Source organism: Astatotilapia calliptera, chromosome 10 (assembly GCF_964374335.1).
Source record: "Astatotilapia calliptera chromosome 10, fAstCal68.1, whole genome shotgun sequence".
Lineage (NCBI taxonomy): Eukaryota > Metazoa > Chordata > Actinopteri > Cichliformes > Cichlidae > Astatotilapia > Astatotilapia calliptera.
In genome coordinates, this window is record NC_137431.1 from 18,990,848 (window position 1) to 19,016,243 (window position 25,396).

Consider the following 25,396-nt stretch of genomic DNA (forward strand, 5'->3'; position numbering starts at 1 on the left):
CCCCAAGTGAGTGTTAAAGGTGGTTTTCCACTCATTGCCCTCCCTGATTCTGACGAGGTGGTACGCATTTCTGAGGTCTAATTTTGTGAAAATGGAGGCACCATGGACCGTCTCGAAGGCGGAACTGATCAGCGGTAAGGGGTATTTGTTTTTTATCGTTATGTCATTAAGCCTCCTAAAATCGATACAGGGCCGTCCTTCTTACCGACAAAGAAAAATCCGGCCCCCATGGGTGAAGAGGAGGGTCTGATGATGCCCACGGCCAGAGAATGTACTTTTCCATGGCTGTCTTCTCGGGGCGTGTCAGGTTGTAGAGGCGGCTTGAAGGTAGGGTGGAACCCGGTAACAGGTCTATGGCACAGTTGTAAGGTCTGTGCGGGGGTAGTGATTGAGCTTTGTCTTTGTTAAAAACCTCCCTTAAGTCATGGTATACCAAAGGTATAACAGAAAGGTCTATGTTGGCGCTTTCGTCATGTGCGAGCTCGACAATGGCAGACGGCGGGGCTGAGACGAGACAATTGGCATGGCAAAATGGGCTGCAAATTATAACTTTCTGCCCTGCCCAGTGCAGATGAGGGTTATGTAGTTTTAGCCAGGTGAAACCAAGGATAACGGGAGTGCTGGGGGAGTGGAATGTCAAGAAGGGGAGTCTGTCCCTATGGTTGCCTGAGGTGACTATAGTAATAGGTGCGGTGCAGTGAGTGATGTGAGAGAAAACTTGGTTTACTAGTGCTTTAACTGGGATGCTAGAGTCCAACTCAAAAAGGGGAATATTCAGCTGCTTGGCTAATTCTTTATCAATGAGGCTTTGCTCGGCGCCCGAATCGACTAATGCCTGGGACGTGTGGGTCGCAGAACCGAGCAAGAGCGTAACCGGCAACAAAAACGGGGCTTAGAATCAATATTGGTACCACCCACCCGTATCCCCGGACCTACCGGTGGGCGCCCCCTTTTCCTTTCTTGGGACAGGTGGAAATAAAATGCTCAGCGGAGCCACAATAAAAACACGAGCGAGAGCGACAACGCCTCTCCCTCTCTTGCGGGGACAACCGGGATCACCCGATCTGCATGGGTTCTGGTTCCGATTCAGTCCTCTCCACGGCGACTGTGGCCGAAGGCTGAACCGGAAGCGGCGATGGGGAAATGAAAACCGGGGACACACGCCGCACTGGCTGACGGGTACTGGAGTTCCTCTCTCGCTCCCGCAGTCTGTTGTCAATGCGAAGCGTGAGCGAGGCTAACTCCTCGAAAGTGACAGGTTCGTCTCGGGACGCTAGCTGATCCTTCATGTGCTCGTTCAGCGACTGCAAATAGACTCCCTGAAGGGCCTTATCGGGCCAGCCGACTGCCGCCGCGGCAGTGCGGAAGTCAATCAAATAATCCGCGATGCTACGGCAGCCCTGACGGAGATTTAACAGCCGCCGAACCGCACTGCCCACCGAGATAGGGTGAGCAAAAGTCTTCTTGAACTCGCCAAGAAAGGCATCATAGCTACAAGACGGCAACGGGTGTACGCTCAGGTATGCCTCGGCCCAATTTAGGGCTTGGTCGCGTAGTTTACCTATTACCGTATTTCCACAACTATAAGGCGCACATAAAAGCCTTAGATTTTCTTTAAAAAGTGCGGCGCGCCCTGTAGTGCAGTGCGCCCTGTGTGTTGTAAGGAGGACGTAGTAGAGAACACCATGAGAACGCTAAAGGGTGAAGTGTGGGCGTTGATCGTATATACCGGGACAATCGCACATACCTGTCTAGAAGGACAGGTATGTGCATTATGCGGAACATCGTTGTTTTAACAACCCTGAAAATGGCAAAGAGACACGCTTATGAAGCACAGTTTAAACTGAAGGCCATCAGCTACGCAGAGGAACATGGAAATCGAGCAGCCGCGAGAGAATTCAAGATTAATGAATCAATGGTTTGCAAGTGGAGGAAGCTGGAAAACAAGCTCCGACAGGTCAAGAAGACGCAGCTGAGTTTCCGCGGACATAAGGCGAGGTGGCCCGAGTTGGAGGAAAGACTCGAGCGGTGGATCATCGAGCAAGGAATGAGTGGGAGAAGCGTTTCGACGGTCACCATTCGACTAAAAGCAGTTTCGCTAGCAGAAGAAATGAAAATTGAACATTTCCGAGGAGGTCCGTCTTGGTGCTTTCGTTTCATGAAACGGTGCCATTTTTCCATCCGGACCAGGACTACGGTAGCGCAGCAACTTCCAGCGGATTATAATGAAAAGCTGGCCATCTTCCGCTCCTACTGCAGCAAACACATCGCCGACAAACACATCCAGCCCAGCCACATCACTAACATGGACGAGGTGCCGCTCACTTTCGACATCCCGGTGAGTCACACTGTGGAGAAGAAGGGGACCAGCACGGTAGCGATACGCACAACGGGGCACAAAAAGTCTTCTTTTACTGTTGTGCTTGGCTGCCATGCTAATGGACAGAAACTGCCGCCTATGGTGATTTTTAAGAGAAAGACTTTGCCTAAAGAGAAGTTTCCAGCAGGAATCATCAAGGCAAATGAAAAGGGCTGGATGGATGACAAAATGATGAAAGACTGGCTGAGGGCGGTGTATGTAAGGAGACCAGGTGGTTTTTTTCCACGCATCACCATCGCTGTTGATCTGTGACTCTATGCGTGCCCATCTCACAGCCGATGTGAAAAAACAAGTGAAACAAATGAACTGTGAGCTTGCTGTCATTCCGGGAGGCCTGACAAAGGAACTCCAACCGCTGGACATCGATGTGAACCGGCCGTTCAAAGTAAGGCTGCGAGCGGCGTGGGAGCGATGGATGACCGATGGAGACCACAGTTTCACTAAGAGTGGAAGGCAGCGCCGGGCGAGTTACGCCACAATTTGCGAATGGATTGTAGATGCTTGGGCTAACATGTCTGCATAAAAATGTGAGTACCTAACTCAGTTTTGCTCCCGCTTCATTTTTAAATACGCACACTTGTATGCTGATGATGATGACGATTACCGGTAATAAAAATGTGAGTACCAAACTCAGTTTTGCTCCCGCTTTATTTTTAAACACTGATACTTGTATGCGCCCTATAATCAGGTGCGCCTTATGTGTGTGTTAAATACAGTAATGGCACACATAACTGAGACTGCGCCTTTTAGTACGGTGCGTCTTATGGTTGTGAAAATACGGTATATAGGAAACTCGAACTGTGTCTAAAACGAAAGAGCGGGGCGAACGCCCGAACGCCAGCTCACACTGTAAAAGAAAACCGCTACAGGCCCCCGGGTCACCTGCGCACGGCTCCGGCTCTGGGGAAGCTGCGTCGCGGAACAGGTAAGCTCGCTGGGGCTCGGGATCTGCCACGGGCTGAGGTGAACTACTGGCGGCGGGTTCTGACTCCGCCGAGGGTTGAAGGGACTGGATGTCGGATTGCATTTTAACCTGCTCGTCTGTAAGCGTGTGTACTTGGGCTAGGAGATACTGCAGCGTCTGTTCGTGACTACCGATGATTGCCCCCTGCTTACTTATCGCTACACGGGTTGGGTCTGCTGTGTCCATAAAACTGTCCTGAGTATACTGTCACGGCCGAACGGCGCGAGGTAACAGAGATGGACACAAGTGCAGAAACCAAACCGGAAGCGAGACGGTAAGTGAACAGAAGGTTTATTTCCCCCCACAGTTAAACACCAGCAAAACAACACGACGCCACCACACTAGAGGCGCGCAGAAAAACTAAGTTAACTAAGGGTGACCTAGACAACTCTAGGGTGCAGCTGAACAGCTGAGGCAGTGGAGAGGTGGAAACTGGGCTATGAAGTGGCCGGGGCACTGTAATGAGAGGAGAGGGCACAGTCAACGGGATCCAGCAGACAATCGGCGATCCTGGTGGATGAGGTGGAGGCGAGACCTCCACTCCAGGAGCTACCTCTGAGGACAAGAAAAACAGGTAAGTCGTCACACGGGTTCTGGACAAAGCAATCACACTCCACTTGACTAACATGGGGATAGCAGATACTCAGACGATGAACGGTTGAGTGCGCAGGTCTTATATGCTGCCGGAATAATTGCCCACAGGTGGTCAGCCAGGGAGGAGCAACCAATCTCTGCCTAAAGGAGGAGGAGCCGCTGTTGGAGACCTGCAGGTAACCACCCAGACCATGACAAATCTGAACCCATCTTATCTTAAAGGCCTCATGGTACCATATCATAGAATGGGAGTGGGTGACCTTGATATCCACCCTTAAAAGTCCTGGGCTCCTGGGGGGGTTCCTGAGATGCACTATTTCTTTTTCCTCATCTTTTTTGACTGACTGTTTATACACAACTTTGCATTTAATCATTAGTTATTATTAATCTCTGGCTTGCTTCTACAGTCTGGTTTTGTCTACTGTTCCTCTGCTCACCTCCAGCCAGTCGCAGCAGATGGCTGACCTTCCCTTCTGTCTGAGGATTTTTTCCTGTTAAAAGGGAGTTTTTCCTTCCCACTTCCCAATAATGGTGTATCACTTCAGCCTAGTGAAAGAACTACTGCTTCGAAGATGCCTACCTGTTCATCAGAGGTTTCACGCTTGAGCTTGTTGGAGGCATTTGCTGTCCCAGAATATCCAGGGTGTGGCTCACCCTGGATATTCTGTCTCTGCACATCTCACCGCCTGCAGAGACTGCTCCCCAACTGCAGCAATTGATACTGTCTCTCCACATTCCTCCACAAATGTGAGTGAAATTGACTTGGGCCCAACTTTAACCCAGCTTTACTTTGTTTTTTGAAAGGTTCCAGCAATAAAGATGACTTTTGAGTTTAGTTCTGCATCCAAGTCCTGCATTAGGGCCCATACACTGCCTGCCACACAGAGTCATTGTGACAAGTAGTGCAACAGCATTGCTACATAGAGCAAGAGTCCAGGTTTTAAACTGTTCTGGCAGTTCAGACCTCTCACTTTGTAACATATTGGCACAGTATAAATTTTGAATTATTGAAAAATGCTGAACATTTAAAAACCAATATCAAACAACAAAGGAAAAAAGCAACATGTGAAACTACCTCCCACCACCCACCCACCTCACCCCCACTGATAACACACACACACACACACACACACACACACACACACACACACACACACACACACACACACACACACACACACACACCAGCTATCAAACCAGAGTAGCTATTGGTTTGATAAATATAAACACTGAGGGGACCAGCTAGAACTTCATCATCTGGGGTACTCCAGTTTGCATAACAGAATCATGATGTGCAGTACTGCTGTCTGCATTATCACAGCTTAGGCAATATAAGACTCTAAGATTTTTTGCCAATGGATCTTTTCAACTCTGCACTTGGAAAAAATATCACTTTTTTGCGTCCTGCATTTTTCATTATAAGTGGATTTATTGGCATTCCTAATATAAAATATTATTATGCCTTTCTGTTTTTTGTTTATATTATTTCTGTCCTGGCAAACACAGCTGTCATGGCCGCAATATATTTGGATCACAATCTAAGAACACCGAAATATATTGCAGTTTTCAATCTTGCATTGGTTGATCTGTTAGGTAACTCTGCCATGGTGCCAAAGGTTCTCGATATCTTTTTGTTTAATCACCCTCACATTTCCTATAATGACTGCTTGACATTCCTGTTTTTCTGCTATGTATTCCTTTCGATGCAAGCTCTAAATCTGGTTGCACTGTCATATGACAGAGTTATGGCGATCGTTTACCCACTGCATTATCAACTGAAGGTGACTCAAAAGTTCATGTTCTGTTTAATTGCCTCTTTCTGGGTGTTTGTCATTATTGTTGTACTTATTGCAACTGGCCTTCTTACAAGGCTTTCCCTCTGTGAGTCAGTCGTTATTAAAAGCTTTTTTTGTGACCATGGTCAGATATACCGGCTTGCATGCAATGATTATACACCCAGCGATATAACTGCTTGGATTTTGCCAGCTCTTATTCTTTGGATTCCTCTTTTGTTTGTTTTGTTGAGTTATCTGAGTATAAGCTATGCTTTAGCTAAGGTAGCCACAGTTCGAGAAAGAATGAAGGGCTTTAAAACCTGCACAGCTCATCTTTCATTAGTGGCAATCTATTTCCTCCCAATATTAATCACTCTACGTTTAAACATAGAGCCAAATGCCAGAATCATAAACCTGTCTCTGACATCAGTCTTTCCTCCAATGCTGAACCCTATCATATATGTTCTTCAGACACAAGAAATCAAAGAATCTCTAAAAAAGTTAAAGGGAAGAATCACAACACACTACAAAAATAGAAAAGTCAAATTTAAAAAGTAAGAATAAATTTGGCATAAATATTTTTACCCCTTTGTTAATTTAAGGAATGCATATAAAATAAAATAAAAATGTTCAAGTATGTTTAAGTACTTCCAAATAGAACCCAAATTACAAATGTCACACTTCACGGGGCAGTGTGTGATTGATTTGAAAACACATCCTGTAGCAAAGATTTGTGATTTGTAATTTTTTAAGCAACTGTAATTGTTACTGTTAAGACCAACACAGAGAGACATACAGATACTTATTCACAACTATGGGTCAGTTTATGAACGTGAAAGCTTAGGAGTTTATCATAAATAAAATAAAATAAAATAAAGCCTGTTGACAAGTCATGCACAAACAGGGAAAGCATGGAAAGGTGAAAGATTAGATTCAAAGTAGGGACCTTTATGCTGTGAGGTGATAGTGATAACTAATCACATTTATCTTTAGCCAAATGTAAGGGTTGCCTTTCTGAGAAATATGCATTGCAGCATGACATATGCTTGTTTTTGTTTTTTTTCAAAGTGAGATTCAGTAAAGCTACTATATAACTACAGAAATACATTTTAATGACTGTTTAAATAGATAATTTTCTGCTATGAGAATATGTCAGGAAGCCTTCCAACTTCTCTTTCTTCCAGATTCTATGTGGATATGGGCCGCCTTTGATTAGAGTTTCAAAGAATGTCCAACCAAAATGTAAATATAATGTAAAGGACTGACTAAACTGGTAGAAACCCAGAAATGTTATTTTTTGTGGCTGAATCATTGTGTAGTGACCCGATTGAGTAAATTCTACTTATAACAATATAATCACATGGTTTGATTACAGAGGGAACACAGGGCTAATAAAAGTGAAAGACCATGTGGTTAAGTTGAGACTATGAGTCGTATTCTTTATATTTATGAGAAAATTCATATTCACTCACTAATAAATTAAAAAACATTGGTGAAAAAAAGTTTAAAAAGCACAGGAGGAATCAGCAGTACTGAACAGGCCAATTGCTATCCGGTAATCAGATTACAATGTAGGGTTTCTGAGTGATTTGCCGTTAGTAGTAACAAACCACCCAAAGTGTAAACTCAAAGTGTAGACTCTACACACTGGGTACTCTTCAAGGGGTATAAAAGAAAATCTCACCAGTCTGTACAAGAGCGAGGTCTAACCAAGTGTGTTAGCTCACATACTGTAATATGTAATTTGCTGGTAATAGAATCACAGTCAGTCTTTCAGTAACAAAGGACAACAATGTTTCATGTCTCATAATAACAATATAACATTTTATAATTGGTGGTGAAAAGTGAGACTATTTAAAATGTAATGTATAAAAATCCTAAAAATAATGTGTGAACATTTTATTGTGAACACAATTGTGCTGGAGTAATACACTTACAAGTAGAAAATATTTTAAATCTAATTTCCAGTGTTTATAACGATGACCAGGAAGCAGGGTTGGAGGCAGTGACTCAGCGGAGGGTGGCCTCCAATTCCTGGTTGAGGTGTTCTGTCTGACCCTTAGTCTGAGGATGGTGTCCTGAGCTCAAACAGGGTTTTGTTCCTAAGGATGTACAAAACGCCCTCCAGACCTGCGACGTGAATTGCGGTCCTCTGTCAGAGACGATCTCAGTGGGTATCCCGTGCAGCCTAAAAACATGGTCAACTAGCAGATTAGCAGTTTCAGTGGATGTGTTTGTCGAGGGCAATGAAGTGAGCTGCCTTGGAAAATCTGTCAATCACAGTGAGGATTGCGGTCTTGCCAGAAGAAACCGGTAGAACAGTAACAAAATCCAAAGAAATATGCAACCAGGGATGCCGTGGAATGGAGAGAGGCTGCAACAACCAAGCCGGGCGTTGCGTGTTAGATTTGCGGTTTCACGTTGCGGGACCCTGGGCGGTAAGAGATCGAGAAGTTAAACCTACTGAAAAACATGGACCAGCGAGCTTGACGTGAATTCAGTCTCTTGGCTGTACGAAGGTAAGTCAAGTTTTTGTGATCAGTCCACACTATGAATGGGTGTTCCGCTCCCTTGAGATAGTGCCGCCACTCCTCTAAGGCCAGTTTCATGGCCAACAGTTCCCTTTCACCCACGTCGTAATTCTGCTCAGCGGTGATAAGCGACAGGGAAAAAAAGGCGCACGGGTGAAGTTTGGACGCCGTGCCAGAGCACTGTGACAATACCGCTCCTACCCCGACGTCAGACGCATCCACCTCAACTATAAATGGCTTCTTGGGGTCGGGGTGAATTAAAATCGGCGCTGAGGTAAACAGTTCCTTTAACTTGGAGAAAGCAGCTCCTGCTTCCGGACCCTAAATGAAAGGGAGCTTTGAAGATGTTAGCTGGGTCAGCAGTGCTGCTACTTGGCTGTAGTTTCTGATGAAGCGGCGGTAAAAGTTTGCGAAGCCCAAGAAACGCTACAGAAGACTCCGGGACGTTGGAATGGGCCATTGCACGACTGCCTGTATTTTAGCCGGGTCTGTCTTCACCTGCCCCCCCAAGGATGTAGCCCAGGAACGAGACGGAAAGGGAGTGGAATTCACATTTCTCCGCCTTAACGTACAGTTTATTCTCCAGCAACCGTTGTCACACGGCTCGGACATGCGTTTGGTGCTCCTCCAGGTTTTTGGAAAAAATCAGGATGTCGTCGAGATAAACGAAGACAAAACGGTCGAGGAAATCTCGCAGTACATCATTCACCAGATTTTGGAAAACCGCTGGGGCATTTGTGAGACCGAAAGGCATCACTAGATATTCAAAGTGCCCCAAGTGAGTGTTAAAGGTGGTTTTCCACTCATTGCCCTCCCTGATTCTGACGAGGTGGTACACATTTCTGAGGTCTAATTTTGTGAAAATGGAGGCACCATGGACCGTCTCGAAGGCGGAACTGATCAGCGGTAAGGGGTATTTGTTTTTTATCGTTATGTCATTAAGCCTCCTAAAATCGATACAGGGCCGTCCTTCTTACCGGCAAAGAAAAATCCGGCCCCCATGGGTGAAGAGGAGGGTCTGATGATGCCCACGGCCAGAGAATGTACTTTTCCATGGCTGTCTTCTCGGGGCGTGTCAGGTTGTAGAGGCGGCTTGAAGGTAGGGTGGAACCCGGTAACAGGTCTATGGCACAGTTGTAAGGTCTGTGCGGGGGTAGTGATTGAGCTTTGTCTTTGTTAAAAACCTCCCTTAAGTCATGGTATACCAAAGGTATAACAGAAAGGTCTATGTTGGCGCTTTCATCATGTGCGAGCTCGACAATGGCAGACGGCGGGGCTGAGACGAGACAATTGGCATGGCAAAATGGGCTGCAAATTATAACTTTCTGCCCTGCCCAGTGCAGATGAGGGTTATGTAGTTTTAGCCAGGTGAAACCAAGGATAACGGGAGTGCTGGGGGAGTGGAATGTCAAGAAGGGGAGTCTGTCCCTATGGTTGCCTGAGGTGACTATAGTAATAGGTGCGGTGCAGTGAGTGATGTGAGAGAAAACTTGGTTTACTAGTGCTTTAACTGGGATGCTAGAGTCCAACTCAAAAAGGGGAATATTCAGCTGCTTGGCTAATTCTTTATCAATGAGGCTTTGCTCGGCGCCCGAATCGACTAATGCCTGGGACGTGTGGGTCGCAGAACCGAGCAAGAGCGTAACCGGCAACAAAAACGGGGCTTAGAATCAATATTGGTACCACCCACCCGTATCCCCGGACCTACCGGTGGGCGCCCCCTTTTCCTTTCTTGGGACAGGTGGAAATAAAATGCTCAGCGGAGCCACAATAAAAACACGAGCGAGAGCGACAACGCCTCTCCCTCTCTTGCGGGGACAACCGGGATCACCCGATCTGCATGGGTTCTGGTTCCGATTCAGTCCTCTCCACGGCGACTGTGGCCGAAGGCTGAACCGGAAGCGGCGATGGGGAAATGAAAACCGGGGACACACGCCGCACTGGCTGATGGGTACTGGAGTTCCTCTCTCGCTCCCGCAGTCTGTTGTCAATGCGAAGCGTGAGCGAGGCTAACTCCTCGAAAGTGACAGGTTCGTCTCGGGACGCTAGCTGATCCTTCATGTGCTCGTTCAGCGACTGCAAATAGACTCCCTGAAGGGCCTTATCGGGCCAGCCGACTGCCGCCGCGGCAGTGCGGAAGTCAATCAAATAATCCGCGATGCTACGGCAGCCCTGACGGAGATTTAACAGCCGCCGAACCGCACTGCCCACCGAGATAGGGTGAGCAAAAGTCTTCTTGAACTCGCCAAGAAAGGCATCATAGCTACAAGACGGCAACGGGTGTACGCTCAGGTATGCCTCGGCCCAATTTAGGGCTTGGTCGCGTAGTTTACCTATTACCGTATTTCCACAACTATAAGGCGCACATAAAAGCCTTAGATTTTCTTTAAAAAGTGCGGCGCGCCCTGTAGTGCAGTGCGCCCTGTGTGTTGTAAGGAGGACGTAGTAGAGAACACCATGAGAACGCTAAAGGGTGAAGTGTGGGCGTTGATCGTATATACCGGGACAATCGCACATACCTGTCTAGAAGGACAGGTATGTGCATTATGCGGAACATCGTTGTTTTAACAACCCTGAAAATGGCAAAGAGACACGCTTATGAAGCACAGTTTAAACTGAAGGCCATCAGCTACGCGGAGGAACATGGAAATCGAGCAGCCGTGAGAGAATTCAAGATTAATGAATCAATGGTTTGCAAGTGGAGGAAGCTGGAAAACAAGCTCCGACAGGTCAAGAAGACGCAGCTGAGTTTCCGCGGACATAAGGCGAGGTGGCCCGAGTTGGAGGAAAGACTCGAGCAGTGGATCATCGAGCAAAGAATGAGTGGGAGAAGCGTTTCGACGGTCACCATTCAACTAAAAGCAGTTTCGCTAGCAGAAGAAATGAAAATTGAACATTTCCGAGGAGGTCCGTCTTGGTGCTTTCGTTTCATGAAACGGTGCCATTTTTCCATCCGGACCAGGACTACGGTAGCGCAGCAACTTCCAGCGGATTATAATGAAAAGCTGGCCATCTTCCGCTCCTACTGCAGCAAACACATCGCCGACAAACACATCCAGCCCAGCCACATCACTAACATGGACGAGGTGCCGCTCACTTTCGACATCCCGGTGAGTCACACTGTGGAGAAGAAGGGGACCAGCACGGTAGCGATACGCACAACGGGGCACGAAAAGTCTTCTTTTACTGTTGTGCTTGGCTGCCATGCTAATGGACAGAAACTGCCGCCTATGGTGATTTTTAAGAGAAAGACTTTGCCTAAAGAGAAGTTTCCAGCAGGAATCATCAAGGCAAATGAAAAGGGCTGGATGGATGACAAAATGATGAAAGACTGGCTGAGGGAGGTGTATGTAAGGAGACCAGGTGGTTTTTTTCCACGCATCACCATCGCTGTTGATCTGTGACTCTATGCGTGCCCATCTCACAGCCGATGTGAAAAAACAAGTGAAACAAATGAACTGTGAGCTTGCTGTCATTCCGGGAGGCCTGACAAAGGAACTCCAACCGCTGGACATCGATGTGAACCGGCCGTTCAAAGTAAGGCTGCGAGCGGCGTGGGAGCGATGGATGACCGATGGAGACCACAGTTTCACTAAGAGTGGAAGGCAGCGCCGGGCGAGTTACGCCACAATTTGCGAATGGATTGTAGATGCTTGGGCTAACATGTCTGCATAAAAATGTGAGTACCTAACTCAGTTTTGCTCCCGCTTCATTTTTAAATACGCACACTTGTATGCTGATGATGATGACGATTACCGGTAATAAAAATGTGAGTACCAAACTCAGTTTTGCTCCCGCTTTATTTTTAAACACTGATACTTGTATGCGCCCTATAATCAGGTGCGCCTTATGTGTGTGTTAAATACAGTAATGGCACACATAACTGAGACTGCACCTTTTAGTACGGTGCGTCTTATGGTTGTGAAAATACGGTATATAGGAAACTCGAACTGTGTCTAAAACGAAAGAGCGGGGCAAACGCCCGAACGCCAGCTCACACTGTAAAAGAAAACCGCTACAGGCCCCCGGGTCACCTGCGCACGGCTCCGGCTCCGGGGAAGCTGCGTCGCGGAACAGGTAAGCTCGCTGGGGCTCGGGATCTGCCACGGGCTGAGGTGAACTACTGGCGGCGGGTTCTGACTCCGCCGAGGGTTGAAGGGACTGGATGTCGGATTGCATTTTAACCTGCTCGTCTGTAAGCGTGTGTACTTGGGCTAGGAGATACTGCAGCGTCTGTTCGTGACTACCGATGATAGCCCCCTGCTTACTTATCGCTACACGGGTTGGGTCTGCTGTGTCCATAAAACTGTCCTGAGTATACTGTCACGGCCGAACGGCGCGAGGTAACAGAGATGGACACAAGTGCAGAAACCAAACCGGAAGCGAGACGGTAAGTGAACAGAAGGTTTATTTCCCCCCACAGTTAAACACCAGCAAAACAACACGACGCCACCACACTAGAGGCGCGCAGAAAAACTAAGTTAACTAAGGGTGACCTAGACAACTCTAGGGTGCAGCTGAACAGCTGAGGCAGTGGAGAGGTGGAAACTGGGCTATGAAGTGGCCGGGGCACTGTAATGAGAGGAGAGGGCACAGTCAACGGGATCCAGCAGACAATCGGCAATCCTGGTGGATGAGGTGGAGGCGAGACCTCCACTCCAGGAGCTACCTCTGAGGACAAGAAAAACAGGTAAGTCGTCACACGGGTTCTGGACAAAGCAATCACACTCCACTTGACTAACATGGGGATAGCAGATACTCAGACGATGAACGGTTGAGTGCGCAGGTCTTATATGCTGCCGGAATAATTGCCCACAGGTGGTCAGCCAGGGAGGAGCAACCAATCTCTGCCTAAAGGAGGAGGAGCCGCTGTTGGAGACCTGCAGGTAACCACCCAGACCATGACAAATCTGAACCCATCTTATCTTAAAGGCCTCATGGTACCATATCATAGAATGGGAGTGGGTGACCTTGATATCCACCCTTAAAAGTCCTGGGCTCCTGGGGGGGTTCCTGAGATGCACTATTTCTTTTTCCTCATCTTTTTTGACTGACTGTTTATACACAACTTTGCATTTAATCATTAGTTATTATTAATCTCTGGCTTGCTTCTACAGTCTGGTTTTGTCTACTGTTCCTCTGCTCACCTCCAGCCAGTCGCAGCAGATGGCTGACCTTCCCTTCTGTCTGAGGATTTTTTCCTGTTAAAAGGGAGTTTTTCCTTCCCACTTCCCAATAATGGTGTATCACTTCAGCCTAGTGAAAGAACTACTGCTTCGAAGATGCCTACCTGTTCATCAGAGGTTTCACGCTTGAGCTTGTTGGAGGCATTTGCTGTCCCAGAATATCCAGGGTGTGGCTCACCCTGGATATTCTGTCTCTGCACATCTCACCGCCTGCAGAGACTGCTCCCCAACTGCAGCAATTGATACTGTCTCTCCACATTCCTCCACAAATGTGAGTGAAATTGACTTGGGCCCAACTTTAACCCAGCTTTACTTTGTTTTTTGAAAGGTTCCAGCAATAAAGATGACTTTTGAGTTTAGTTCTGCATCCAAGTCCTGCATTAGGGCCCATACACTGCCTGCCACACAGAGTCATTGTGACAAGTAGTGCAACAGCATTGCTACATAGAGCAAGAGTCCAGGTTTTAAACTGTTCTGGCAGTTCAGACCTCTCACTTTGTAACATATTGGCACAGTATAAATTTTGAATTATTGAAAAATGCTGAACATTTAAAAACCAATATCAAACAACAAAGGAAAAAAGCAACATGTGAAACTACCTCCCACCACCCACCCACCTCACCCCCACTGATAACACACACACACACACACACACACACACACACACACACACACACACACACACACACACACACACACACACACACACACACACACACACACACACCAGCTATCAAACCAGAGTAGCTATTGGTTTGATAAATATAAACACTGAGGGGACCAGCTAGAACTTCATCATCTGGGGTACTCCAGTTTGCATAACAGAATCATGATGTGCAGTACTGCTGTCTGCATTATCACAGCTTAGGCAATATAAGACTCTAAGATTTTTTGCCAATGGATCTTTTCAACTCTGCACTTGGAAAAAATATCACTTTTTTGCGTCCTGCATTTTTCATTATAAGTGGATTTATTGGCATTCCTAATATAAAATATTATTATGCCTTTCTGTTTTTTGTTTATATTATTTCTGTCCTGGCAAACACAGCTGTCATGGCCGCAATATATTTGGATCACAATCTAAGAACACCGAAATATATTGCAGTTTTCAATCTTGCATTGGTTGATCTGTTAGGTAACTCTGCCATGGTGCCAAAGGTTCTCGATATCTTTTTGTTTAATCACCCTCACATTTCCTATAATGACTGCTTGACATTCCTGTTTTTCTGCTATGTATTCCTTTCGATGCAAGCTCTAAATCTGGTTGCACTGTCATATGACAGAGTTATGGCGATCGTTTACCCACTGCATTATCAACTGAAGGTGACTCAAAAGTTCATGTTCTGTTTAATTGCCTCTTTCTGGGTGTTTGTCATTATTGTTGTACTTATTGCAACTGGCCTTCTTACAAGGCTTTCCCTCTGTGAGTCAGTCGTTATTAAAAGCTTTTTTTGTGACCATGGTCAGATATACCGGCTTGCATGCAATGATTATACACCCAGCGATATAACTGCTTGGATTTTGCCAGCTCTTATTCTTTGGATTCCTCTTTTGTTTGTTTTGTTGAGTTATCTGAGTATAAGCTATGCTTTAGCTAAGGTAGCCACAGTTCGAGAAAGAATGAAGGGCTTTAAAACCTGCACAGCTCATCTTTCATTAGTGGCAATCTATTTCCTCCCAATATTAATCACTCTACGTTTAAACATAGAGCCAAATGCCAGAATCATAAACCTGTCTCTGACATCAGTCTTTCCTCCAATGCTGAACCCTATCATATATGTTCTTCAGACACAAGAAATCAAAGAATCTCTAAAAAAGTTAAAGGGAAGAATCACAACACACTACAAAAATAGAAAAGTCAAATTTAAAAAGTAAGAATAAATTTGGCATAAATATTTTTACCCCTTTGTTAATTTAAGGAATGCATATAAAATAAAATAAAAATGTTCAAGTATGTTTAAGTACTTCCAAATAGAACCCAAATTACAAATGTCACACTTCACGGGGCAGTGTGTGATTGATTTGAAAACACATCCTGTAGCAAAGATTTGTGATTTGTAATTTTTTAAGCAACTGTAATTGTTACTGTTAAGACCAACACAGAGAGACATACAGATACTTATTCACAACTATGGGTCAGTTTATGAACGTGAAAGCTTAGGAGTTTATCATAAATAAAATAAAATAAAATAAAGCCTGTTGACAAGTCATGCACAAACAGGGAAAGCATGGAAAGGTGAAAGATTAGATTCAAAGTAGGGACCTTTATGCTGTGAGGTGATAGTGATAACTAATCACATTTATCTTTAGCCAAATGTAAGGGTTGCCTTTCTGAGAAATATGCATTGCAGCATGACATATGCTTGTTTTTGTTTTTTTTCAAAGTGAGATTCAGTAAAGCTACTATATAACTACAGAAATACATTTTAATGACTGTTTAAATAGATAATTTTCTGCTATGAGAATATGTCAGGAAGCCTTCCAACTTCTCTTTCTTCCAGATTCTATGTGGATATGGGCCGCCTTTGATTAGAGTTTCAAAGAATGTCCAACCAAAATGTAAATATAATGTAAAGGACTGACTAAACTGGTAGAAACCCAGAAATGTTATTTTTTGTGGCTGAATCATTGTGTAGTGACCCGATTGAGTAAATTCTACTTATAACAATATAATCACATGGTTTGATTATAGAGGGAACACAGGGCTAATAAAAGTGAAAGACCATGTGGTTAAGTTGAGACTATGAGTCGTATTCTTTATATTTATGAGAAAATTCATATTCACTCACTAATAAATTAAAAAACATTGGTGAAAAAAAGTTTAAAAAGCACAGGAGGAATCAGCAGTACTGAACAGGCCAATTGCTATCCGGTAATCAGATTACAATGTAGGGTTTCTGAGTGATTTGCCGTTAGTAGTAACAAACCACCCAAAGTGTAAACTCAAAGTGTAGACTCTACACACTGGGTACTCTTCAAGGGGTATAAAAGAAAATCTCACCAGTCTGTACAAGAGCGAGGTCTAACCAAGTGTGTTAGCTCACATACTGTAATATGTAATTTGCTGGTAATAGAATCACAGTCAGTCTTTCAGTAACAAAGGACAACAATGTTTCATGTCTCATAATAACAATATAACATTTTATAATTGGTGGTGAAAAGTGAGACTATTTAAAATGTAATGTATAAAAATCCTAAAAATAATGTGTGAACATTTTATTGTGAACACAATTGTGCTGGAGTAATACACTTACAAGTAGAAAATATTTTAAATCTAATTTCCAGTGTTTATAACGATGACCAGGAAGCAGGGTTGGAGGCAGTGACTCAGCGGAGGGTGGCCTCCAATTCCTGGTTGAGGCGTTCTGTCTGACCGTTAGTCTGAGGATGGTGTCCTGAGCTCAAACAGGGTTTTGTTCCTAAGGATGTACAAAACGCCCTCCAGACCTGCGACGTGAATTGCGGTCCTCTGTCAGAGACGATCTCAGTGGGTATCCCGTGCAGCCTAAAAACATGGTCAACTAGCAGATTAGCAGTTTCAGTGGATGTGTTTGTCGAGGGCAATGAAGTGAGCTGCCTTGGAAAATCTGTCAATCACAGTGAGGATTGCGGTCTTGCCAGAAGAAACCGGTAGAACAGTAACAAAATCCAAAGAAATATGCAACCAGGGATGCCGTGGAATGGAGAGAGGCTGCAACAACCAAGCCGGGCGTTGCGTGTTAGATTTGCGGTTTCACGTTGCGGGACCCTGGGCGGTAAGAGATCGAGAAGTTAAACCTACTGAAAAACATGGACCAGCGAGCTTGACGTGAATTCAGTCTCTTGGCTGTACGAAGGTAAGTCAAGTTTTTGTGATCAGTCCACACTATGAATGGGTGTTCCGCTCCCTTGAGATAGTGCCGCCACTCCTCTAAGGCCAGTTTCATGGCCAACAGTTCCCTTTCACCCACGTCGTAATTCTGCTCAGCGGTGATAAGCGACAGGGAAAAAAAGGCGCACGGGTGAAGTTTGGACGCCGTGCCAGAGCACTGTGACAATACCGCTCCTACCCCGACGTCAGACGCATCCACCTCAACTATAAATGGCTTCTTGGGGTCGGGGTGAATTAAAATCGGCGCTGAGGTAAACAGTTCCTTTAACTTGGAGAAAGCAGCTCCTGCTTCCGGACCCTAAATGAAAGGGAGCTTTGAAGATGTTAGCTGGGTCAGCAGTGCTGCTACTTGGCTGTAGTTTCTGATGAAGCGGCGGTAAAAGTTTGCGAAGCCCAAGAAACGCTACAGAAGACTCCGGGACGTTGGAATGGGCCATTGCACGACTGCCTGTATTTTAGCCGGGTCTGTCTTCACCTGCCCCCCCAAGGATGTAGCCCAGGAACGAGACGGAAAGGGAGTGGAATTCACATTTCTCCGCCTTAACGTACAGTTTATTCTCCAGCAACCGTTGTCACACGGCTCGGACATGCGTTTGGTGCTCCTCCAGGTTTTTGGAAAAAATCAGGATGTCGTCGAGATAAACGAAGACAAAACGGTCGAGGAAATCTCGCAGTACATCATTCACCAGATTTTGGAAAACCGCTGGGGCATTTGTGAGACCGAAAGGCATCACTAGATATTCAAAGTGCCCCAAGTGAGTGTTAAAGGTGGTTTTCCACTCATTGCCCTCCCTGATTCTGACGAGGTGGTACGCATTTCTGAGGTCTAATTTTGTGAAAATGGAGGCACCATGGACCGTCTCGAAGGCGGAACTGATCAGCGGTAAGGGGTATTTGTTTTTTATCGTTATGTCATTAAGCCTCCTAAAATCGATACAGGGCCGTCCTTCTTACCGGCAAAGAAAAATCCGGCCCCCATGGGTGAAGAGGAGGGTCTGATGATGCCCACGGCCAGAGAATGTACTTTTCCATGGCTGTCTTCTCGGGGCGTGTCAGGTTGTAGAGGCGGCTTGAAGGTAGGGTGGAACCCGGTAACAGGTCTATGGCACAGTTGTAAGGTCTGTGCGGGGGTAGTGATTGAGCTTTGTCTTTGTTAAAAACCTCCCTTAAGTCATGGTATACCAAAGGTATAACAGAAAGGTCTATGTTGGCGCTTTCATCATGTGCGAGCTCGACAATGGCAGACGGCGGGGCTGAGACGAGACAATTGGCATGGCAAAATGGGCTGCAAATTATAACTTTCTGCCCTGCCCAGTGCAGATGAGGGTTATGTAGTTTTAGCCAGGTGAAACCAAGGATAACGGGAGTGCTGGGGGAGTGGAATGTCAAGAAGGGGAGTCTGTCCCTATGGTTGCCTGAGGTGACTATAGTAATAGGTGCGGTGCAGTGAGTGATGTGAGAGAAAACTTGGTTTACTAGTGCTTTAACTGGGATGCTAGAGTCCAACTCAAAAAGGGGAATATTCAGCTGCTTGGCTAATTCTTTATCAATGAGGCTTTGCTCGGCGCCCGAATCGACTAATGCCTGGGACGTGTGGGTCGCAGAACCGAGCAAGAGCGTAACCGGCAACAAAAACGGGGCTTAGAATCAATATTGGTACCACCCACCCGTATCCCCGGACCTACCGGTGGGCGCCCCCTTTTCCTTTCTTGGGACAGGTGGAAATAAAATGCTCAGCGGAGCCACAATAAAAACACGAGCGAGAGCGACAACGCCTCTCCCTCTCTTGCGGGGACAACCGGGATCACCCGATCTGCATGGGTTCTGGTTCCGATTCAGTCCTCTCCACGGCGACTGTGGCCGAAGGCTGAACCGGAAGCGGCGATGGGGAAATGAAAACCGGGGACACACGCCGCACTGGCTGATGGGTACTGGAGTTCCTCTCTCGCTCCCGCAGTCTGTTGTCAATGCGAAGCGTGAGCGAGGCTAACTCCTCGAAAGTGACAGGTTCGTCTCGGGACGCTAGCTGATCCTTCATGTGCTCGTTCAGCGACTGCAAATAGACTCCCTGAAGGGCCTTATCGGGCCAGCCGACTGCCGCCGCGGCAGTGCGGAAGTCAATCAAATAATCCGCGATGCTACGGCAGCCCTGACGGAGATTTAACAGCCGCCGAACCGCACTGCCCACCGAGATAGGGTGAGCAAAAGTCTTCTTGAACTCGCCAAGAAAGGCATCATAGCTACAAGACGGCAACGGGTGTACGCTCAGGTATGCCTCGGCCCAATTTAGGGCTTGGTCGCGTAGTTTACCTATTACCGTATTTCCACAACTATAAGGCGCACATAAAAGCCTTAGATTTTCTTTAAAAAGTGCGGCGCGCCCTGTAGTGCAGTGCGCCCTGTGTGTTGTAAGGAGGACGTAGTAGAGAACACCATGAGAACGCTAAAGGGTGAAGTGTGGGCGTTGATCGTATATACCGGGACAATCGCACATACCTGTCTAGAAGGACAGGTATGTGCATTATGCGGAACATCGTTGTTTTAACAACCCTGAAAATGGCAAAGAGACACGCTTATGAAGCACAGTTTAAACTGAAGGCCATCAGCTACGCGGAGGAACATGGAAATCGAGCAGCCGTGAGAGAATTCAAGATTAATGAATCAATGGTTTGCAAGTGGAGGAAGCTGGAAAACAAGCTCCGACAGGTCAAGAAGACGCAGCTGAGTTTCCGCGGACATAAGGCGAGGTGGCCCGAGTTGGAGGAAAGACTCGAGCAGTGGATCATCGAGCAAAGAATGAGTGGGAGAAGCGTTTCGACGGTCACCATTCAACTAAAAGCAGTTTCGCTAGCAGAAGAAATGAAAATTGAACATTTCCGAGGAGGTCCGTCTTGGTGCTTTCGTTTCATGAAACGGTGCCATTTTTCCATCCGGACCAGGACTACGGTAGCGCAGCAACTTCCAGCGGATTATAATGAAAAGCTGGCCATCTTCCGCTCCTACTGCAGCAAACACATCGCCGACAAACACATCCAGCCCAGCCACATCACTAACATGGACGAGGTGCCGCTCACTTTCGACATCCCGGTGAGTCACACTGTGGAGAAGAAGGGGACCAGCACGGTAGCGATACGCACAACGGGGCACGAAAAGTCTTCTTTTACTGTTGTGCTTGGCTGCCATGCTAATGGACAGAAACTGCCGCCTATGGTGATTTTTAAGAGAAAGACTTTGCCTAAAGAGAAGTTTCCAGCAGGAATCATCAAGGCAAATGAAAAGGGCTGGATGGATGACAAAATGATGAAAGACTGGCTGAGGGCGGTGTATGTAAGGAGACCAGGTGGTTTTTTTCCACGCATCACCATCGCTGTTGATCTGTGACTCTATGCGTGCCCATCTCACAGCCGATGTGAAAAAACAAGTGAAACAAATGAACTGTGAGCTTGCTGTCATTCCGGGAGGCCTGACAAAGGAACTCCAACCGCTGGACATCGATGTGAACCGGCCGTTCAAAGTAAGGCTGCGAGCGGCGTGGGAGCGATGGATGACCGATGGAGACCACAGTTTCACTAAGAGTGGAAGGCAGCGCCGGGCGAGTTACGCCACAATTTGCGAATGGATTGTAGATGCTTGGGCTAACATGTCTGCATAAAAATGTGAGTACCTAACTCAGTTTTGCTCCCGCTTCATTTTTAAATACGCACACTTGTATGCTGATGATGATGACGATTACCGGTAATAAAAATGTGAGTACCAAACTCAGTTTTGCTCCCGCTTTATTTTTAAACACTGATACTTGTATGCGCCCTATAATCAGGTGCGCCTTATGTGTGTGTTAAATACAGTAATGGCACACATAACTGAGACTGCACCTTTTAGTACGGTGCGTCTTATGGTTGTGAAAATACGGTATATAGGAAACTCGAACTGTGTCTAAAACGAAAGAGCGGGGCGAACGCCCGAACGCCAGCTCACACTGTAAAAGAAAACCGCTACAGGCCCCCGGGTCACCTGCGCACGGCTCCGGCTCCGGGGAAGCTGCGTCGCGGAACAGGTAAGCTCGCTGGGGCTCGGGATCTGCCACGGGCTGAGGTGAACTACTGGCGGCGGGTTCTGACTCCGCCGAGGGTTGAAGGGACTGGATGTCGGATTGCATTTTAACCTGCTCGTCTGTAAGCGTGTGTACTTGGGCTAGGAGATACTGCAGCGTCTGTTCGTGACTACCGATGATAGCCCCCTGCTTACTTATCGCTACACGGGTTGGGTCTGCTGTGTCCATAAAACTGTCCTGAGTATACTGTCACGGCCGAACGGCGCGAGGTAACAGAGATGGACACAAGTGCAGAAACCAAACCGGAAGCGAGACGGTAAGTGAACAGAAGGTTTATTTCCCCCCACAGTTAAACACCAGCAAAACAACACGACGCCACCACACTAGAGGCGCGCAGAAAAACTAAGTTAACTAAGGGTGACCTAGACAACTCTAGGGTGCAGCTGAACAGCTGAGGCAGTGGAGAGGTGGAAACTGGGCTATGAAGTGGCCGGGGCACTGTAATGAGAGGAGAGGGCACAGTCAACGGGATCCAGCAGACAATCGGCAATCCTGGTGGATGAGGTGGAGGCGAGACCTCCACTCCAGGAGCTACCTCTGAGGACAAGAAAAACAGGTAAGTCGTCACACGGGTTCTGGACACAGCAATCACACTCCACTTGACTAACATGGGGATAGCAGATACTCAGACGATGAACGGTTGAGTGCGCAGGTCTTATATGCTGCCGGAATAATTGCCCACAGGTGGTCAGCCAGGGAGGAGCAACCAATCTCTGCCTAAAGGAGGAGGAGCCGCTGTTGGAGACCTGCAGGTAACCACCCAGACCATGACAAATCTGAACCCATCTTATCTTAAAGGCCTCATGGTACCATATCATAGAATGGGAGTGGGTGACCTTGATATCCACCCTTAAAAGTCCTGGGCTTCTGGGGGGGTTCCTGAGATGCACTATTTCTTTTTCCTCATCTTTTTTGACTGACTGTTTATACACAACTTTGCATTTAATCATTAGTTATTATTAATCTCTGGCTTGCTTCTACAATCTGGTTTTGTCTACTGTTCCTCTGCTCACCTCCAGCCAGTCGCAGCAGATGGCTGACCTTCCCTTCTGTCTGAGGATTTTTTCCTGTTAAAAGGGAGTTTTTCCTTCCCACTTCCCAATAATGGTGTATCACTTCAGCCTAGTGAAAGAACTACTGCTTCGAAGATGCCTACCTGTTCATCAGAGGTTTCACGCTTGAGCTTGTTGGAGGCATTTGCTGTCCCAGAATATCCAGGGTGTGGCTCACCCTGGATATTCTGTCTCTGCACATCTCACCGCCTGCAGAGACTGCTCCCCAACTGCAGCAATTGATACTGTCTCTCCACATTCCTCCACAAATGTGAGTGAAATTGACTTGGGCCCAACTTTAACCCAGCTTTACTTTGTTTTTTGAAAGGTTCCAGCAATAAAGATGACTTTTGAGTTTAGTTCTGCATCCAAGTCCTGCATTAGGGCCCATACACTGCCTGCCACACAGAGTCATTGTGACAAGTAGTGCAACAGCATTGCTACATAGAGCAAGAGTCCAGGTTTTAAACTGTTCTGGCAGTTCAGACCTCTCACTTTGTAACATATTGGCACAGTATAAATTTTGAATTATTGAAAAATGCTGAACATTTAAAAACCAATATCAAACAACAAAGGAAAAAAGCAACATGTGAAACTACCTCCCACCACCCACCCACCTCACCCCCACTGATAACACACACACACACACACACACACACACACACACACACACACACACACACACACACACACACACACACACACACACACACACACACACACACACACACCAGCTATCAAACCAGAGTAGCTATTGGTTTGATAAATATAAACACTGAGGGGACCAGCTAGAACTTCATCATCTGGGGTACTCCAGTTTGCATAACAGAATCATGATGTGCAGTACTGCTGTCTGCATTATCACAGCTTAGGCAATATAAGACTCTAAGATTTTTTGCCAATGGATCTTTTCAACTCTGCACTTGGAAAAAATATCACTTTTTTGCGTCCTGCATTTTTCATTATAAGTGGATTTATTGGCATTCCTAATATAAAATATTATTATGCCTTTCTGTTTTTTGTTTATATTATTTCTGTCCTGGCAAACACAGCTGTCATGGCCGCAATATATTTGGATCACAATCTAAGAACACCGAAATATATTGCAGTTTTCAATCTTGCATTGGTTGATCTGTTAGGTAACTCTGCCATGGTGCCAAAGGTTCTCGATATCTTTTTGTTTAATCACCCTCACATTTCCTATAATGACTGCTTGACATTCCTGTTTTTCTGCTATGTATTCCTTTCGATGCAAGCTCTAAATCTGGTTGCACTGTCATATGACAGAGTTATGGCGATCGTTTACCCACTGCATTATCAACTGAAGGTGACTCAAAAGTTCATGTTCTGTTTAATTGCCTCTTTCTGGGTGTTTGTCATTATTGTTGTACTTATTGCAACTGGCCTTCTTACAAGGCTTTCCCTCTGTGAGTCAGTCGTTATTAAAAGCTTTTTTTGTGACCATGGTCAGATATACCGGCTTGCATGCAATGATTATACACCCAGCGATATAACTGCTTGGATTTTGCCAGCTCTTATTCTTTGGATTCCTCTTTTGTTTGTTTTGTTGAGTTATCTGAGTATAAGCTATGCTTTAGCTAAGGTAGCCACAGTTCGAGAAAGAATGAAGGGCTTTAAAACCTGCACAGCTCATCTTTCATTAGTGGCAATCTATTTCCTCCCAATATTAATCACTCTACGTTTAAACATAGAGCCAAATGCCAGAATCATAAACCTGTCTCTGACATCAGTCTTTCCTCCAATGCTGAACCCTATCATATATGTTCTTCAGACACAAGAAATCAAAGAATCTCTAAAAAAGTTAAAGGGAAGAATCACAACACACTACAAAAATAGAAAAGTCAAATTTAAAAAGTAAGAATAAATTTGGCATAAATATTTTTACCCCTTTGTTAATTTAAGGAATGCATATAAAATAAAATAAAAATGTTCAAGTATGTTTAAGTACTTCCAAATAGAACCCAAATTACAAATGTCACACTTCACGGGGCAGTGTGTGATTGATTTGAAAACACATCCTGTAGCAAAGATTTGTGATTTGTAATTTTTTAAGCAACTGTAATTGTTACTGTTAAGACCAACACAGAGAGACATACAGATACTTATTCACAACTATGGGTCAGTTTATGAACGTGAAAGCTTAGGAGTTTATCATAAATAAAATAAAATAAAATAAAGCCTGTTGACAAGTCATGCACAAACAGGGAAAGCATGGAAAGGTGAAAGATTAGATTCAAAGTAGGGACCTTTATGCTGTGAGGTGATAGTGATAACTAATCACATTTATCTTTAGCCAAATGTAAGGGTTGCCTTTCTGAGAAATATGCATTGCAGCATGACATATGCTTGTTTTTGTTTTTTTTCAAAGTGAGATTCAGTAAAGCTACTATATAACTACAGAAATACATTTTAATGACTGTTTAAATAGATAATTTTCTGCTATGAGAATATGTCAGGAAGCCTTCCAACTTCTCTTTCTTCCAGATTCTATGTGGATATGGGCCGCCTTTGATTAGAGTTTCAAAGAATGTCCAACCAAAATGTAAATATAATGTAAAGGACTGACTAAACTGGTAGAAACCCAGAAATGTTATTTTTTGTGGCTGAATCATTGTGTAGTGACCCGATTGAGTAAATTCTACTTATAACAATATAATCACATGGTTTGATTATAGAGGGAACACAGGGCTAATAAAAGTGAAAGACCATGTGGTTAAGTTGAGACTATGAGTCGTATTCTTTATATTTATGAGAAAATTCATATTCACTCACTAATAAATTAAAAAACATTGGTGAAAAAAAGTTTAAAAAGCACAGGAGGAATCAGCAGTACTGAACAGGCCAATTGCTATCCGGTAATCAGATTACAATGTAGGGTTTCTGAGTGATTTGCCGTTAGTAGTAACAAACC

At 45.5% G+C, this 25,396-nt stretch overlaps 3 protein-coding genes across 3 annotated transcripts; all 3 read left to right on the forward strand.

Annotated features, from left to right (window-relative positions):
- Positions 1-5,200: 5,200 nt before the first annotated feature.
- LOC113030949 (olfactory receptor 1500-like) lies at positions 5,201-6,271 on the forward strand. The gene has a single exon (XM_026182760.2). It carries the CDS (start codon positions 5,294-5,296, stop codon positions 6,269-6,271), a length of 978 nt encoding a protein of 325 aa, XP_026038545.1. The 5' UTR covers positions 5,201-5,293.
- Positions 6,272-14,213: 7,942 nt separating this feature from the next.
- On the forward strand, positions 14,214-15,305 carry LOC145431591 (olfactory receptor 1500-like). Its single transcript, XM_080307618.1, has one exon. The coding sequence runs from the start codon at positions 14,328-14,330 to the stop codon at positions 15,303-15,305; it is 978 nt and encodes a 325-aa protein (XP_080163744.1). The 5' UTR covers positions 14,214-14,327.
- A 7,946-nt stretch (positions 15,306-23,251) lies between these two features.
- Positions 23,252-24,343, forward strand: LOC145431592 (olfactory receptor 1500-like). Its single transcript, XM_080307619.1, has one exon. It carries the CDS (start codon positions 23,366-23,368, stop codon positions 24,341-24,343), a length of 978 nt encoding a protein of 325 aa, XP_080163745.1. The 5' UTR covers positions 23,252-23,365.
- Positions 24,344-25,396: the final 1,053 nt, after the last annotated feature.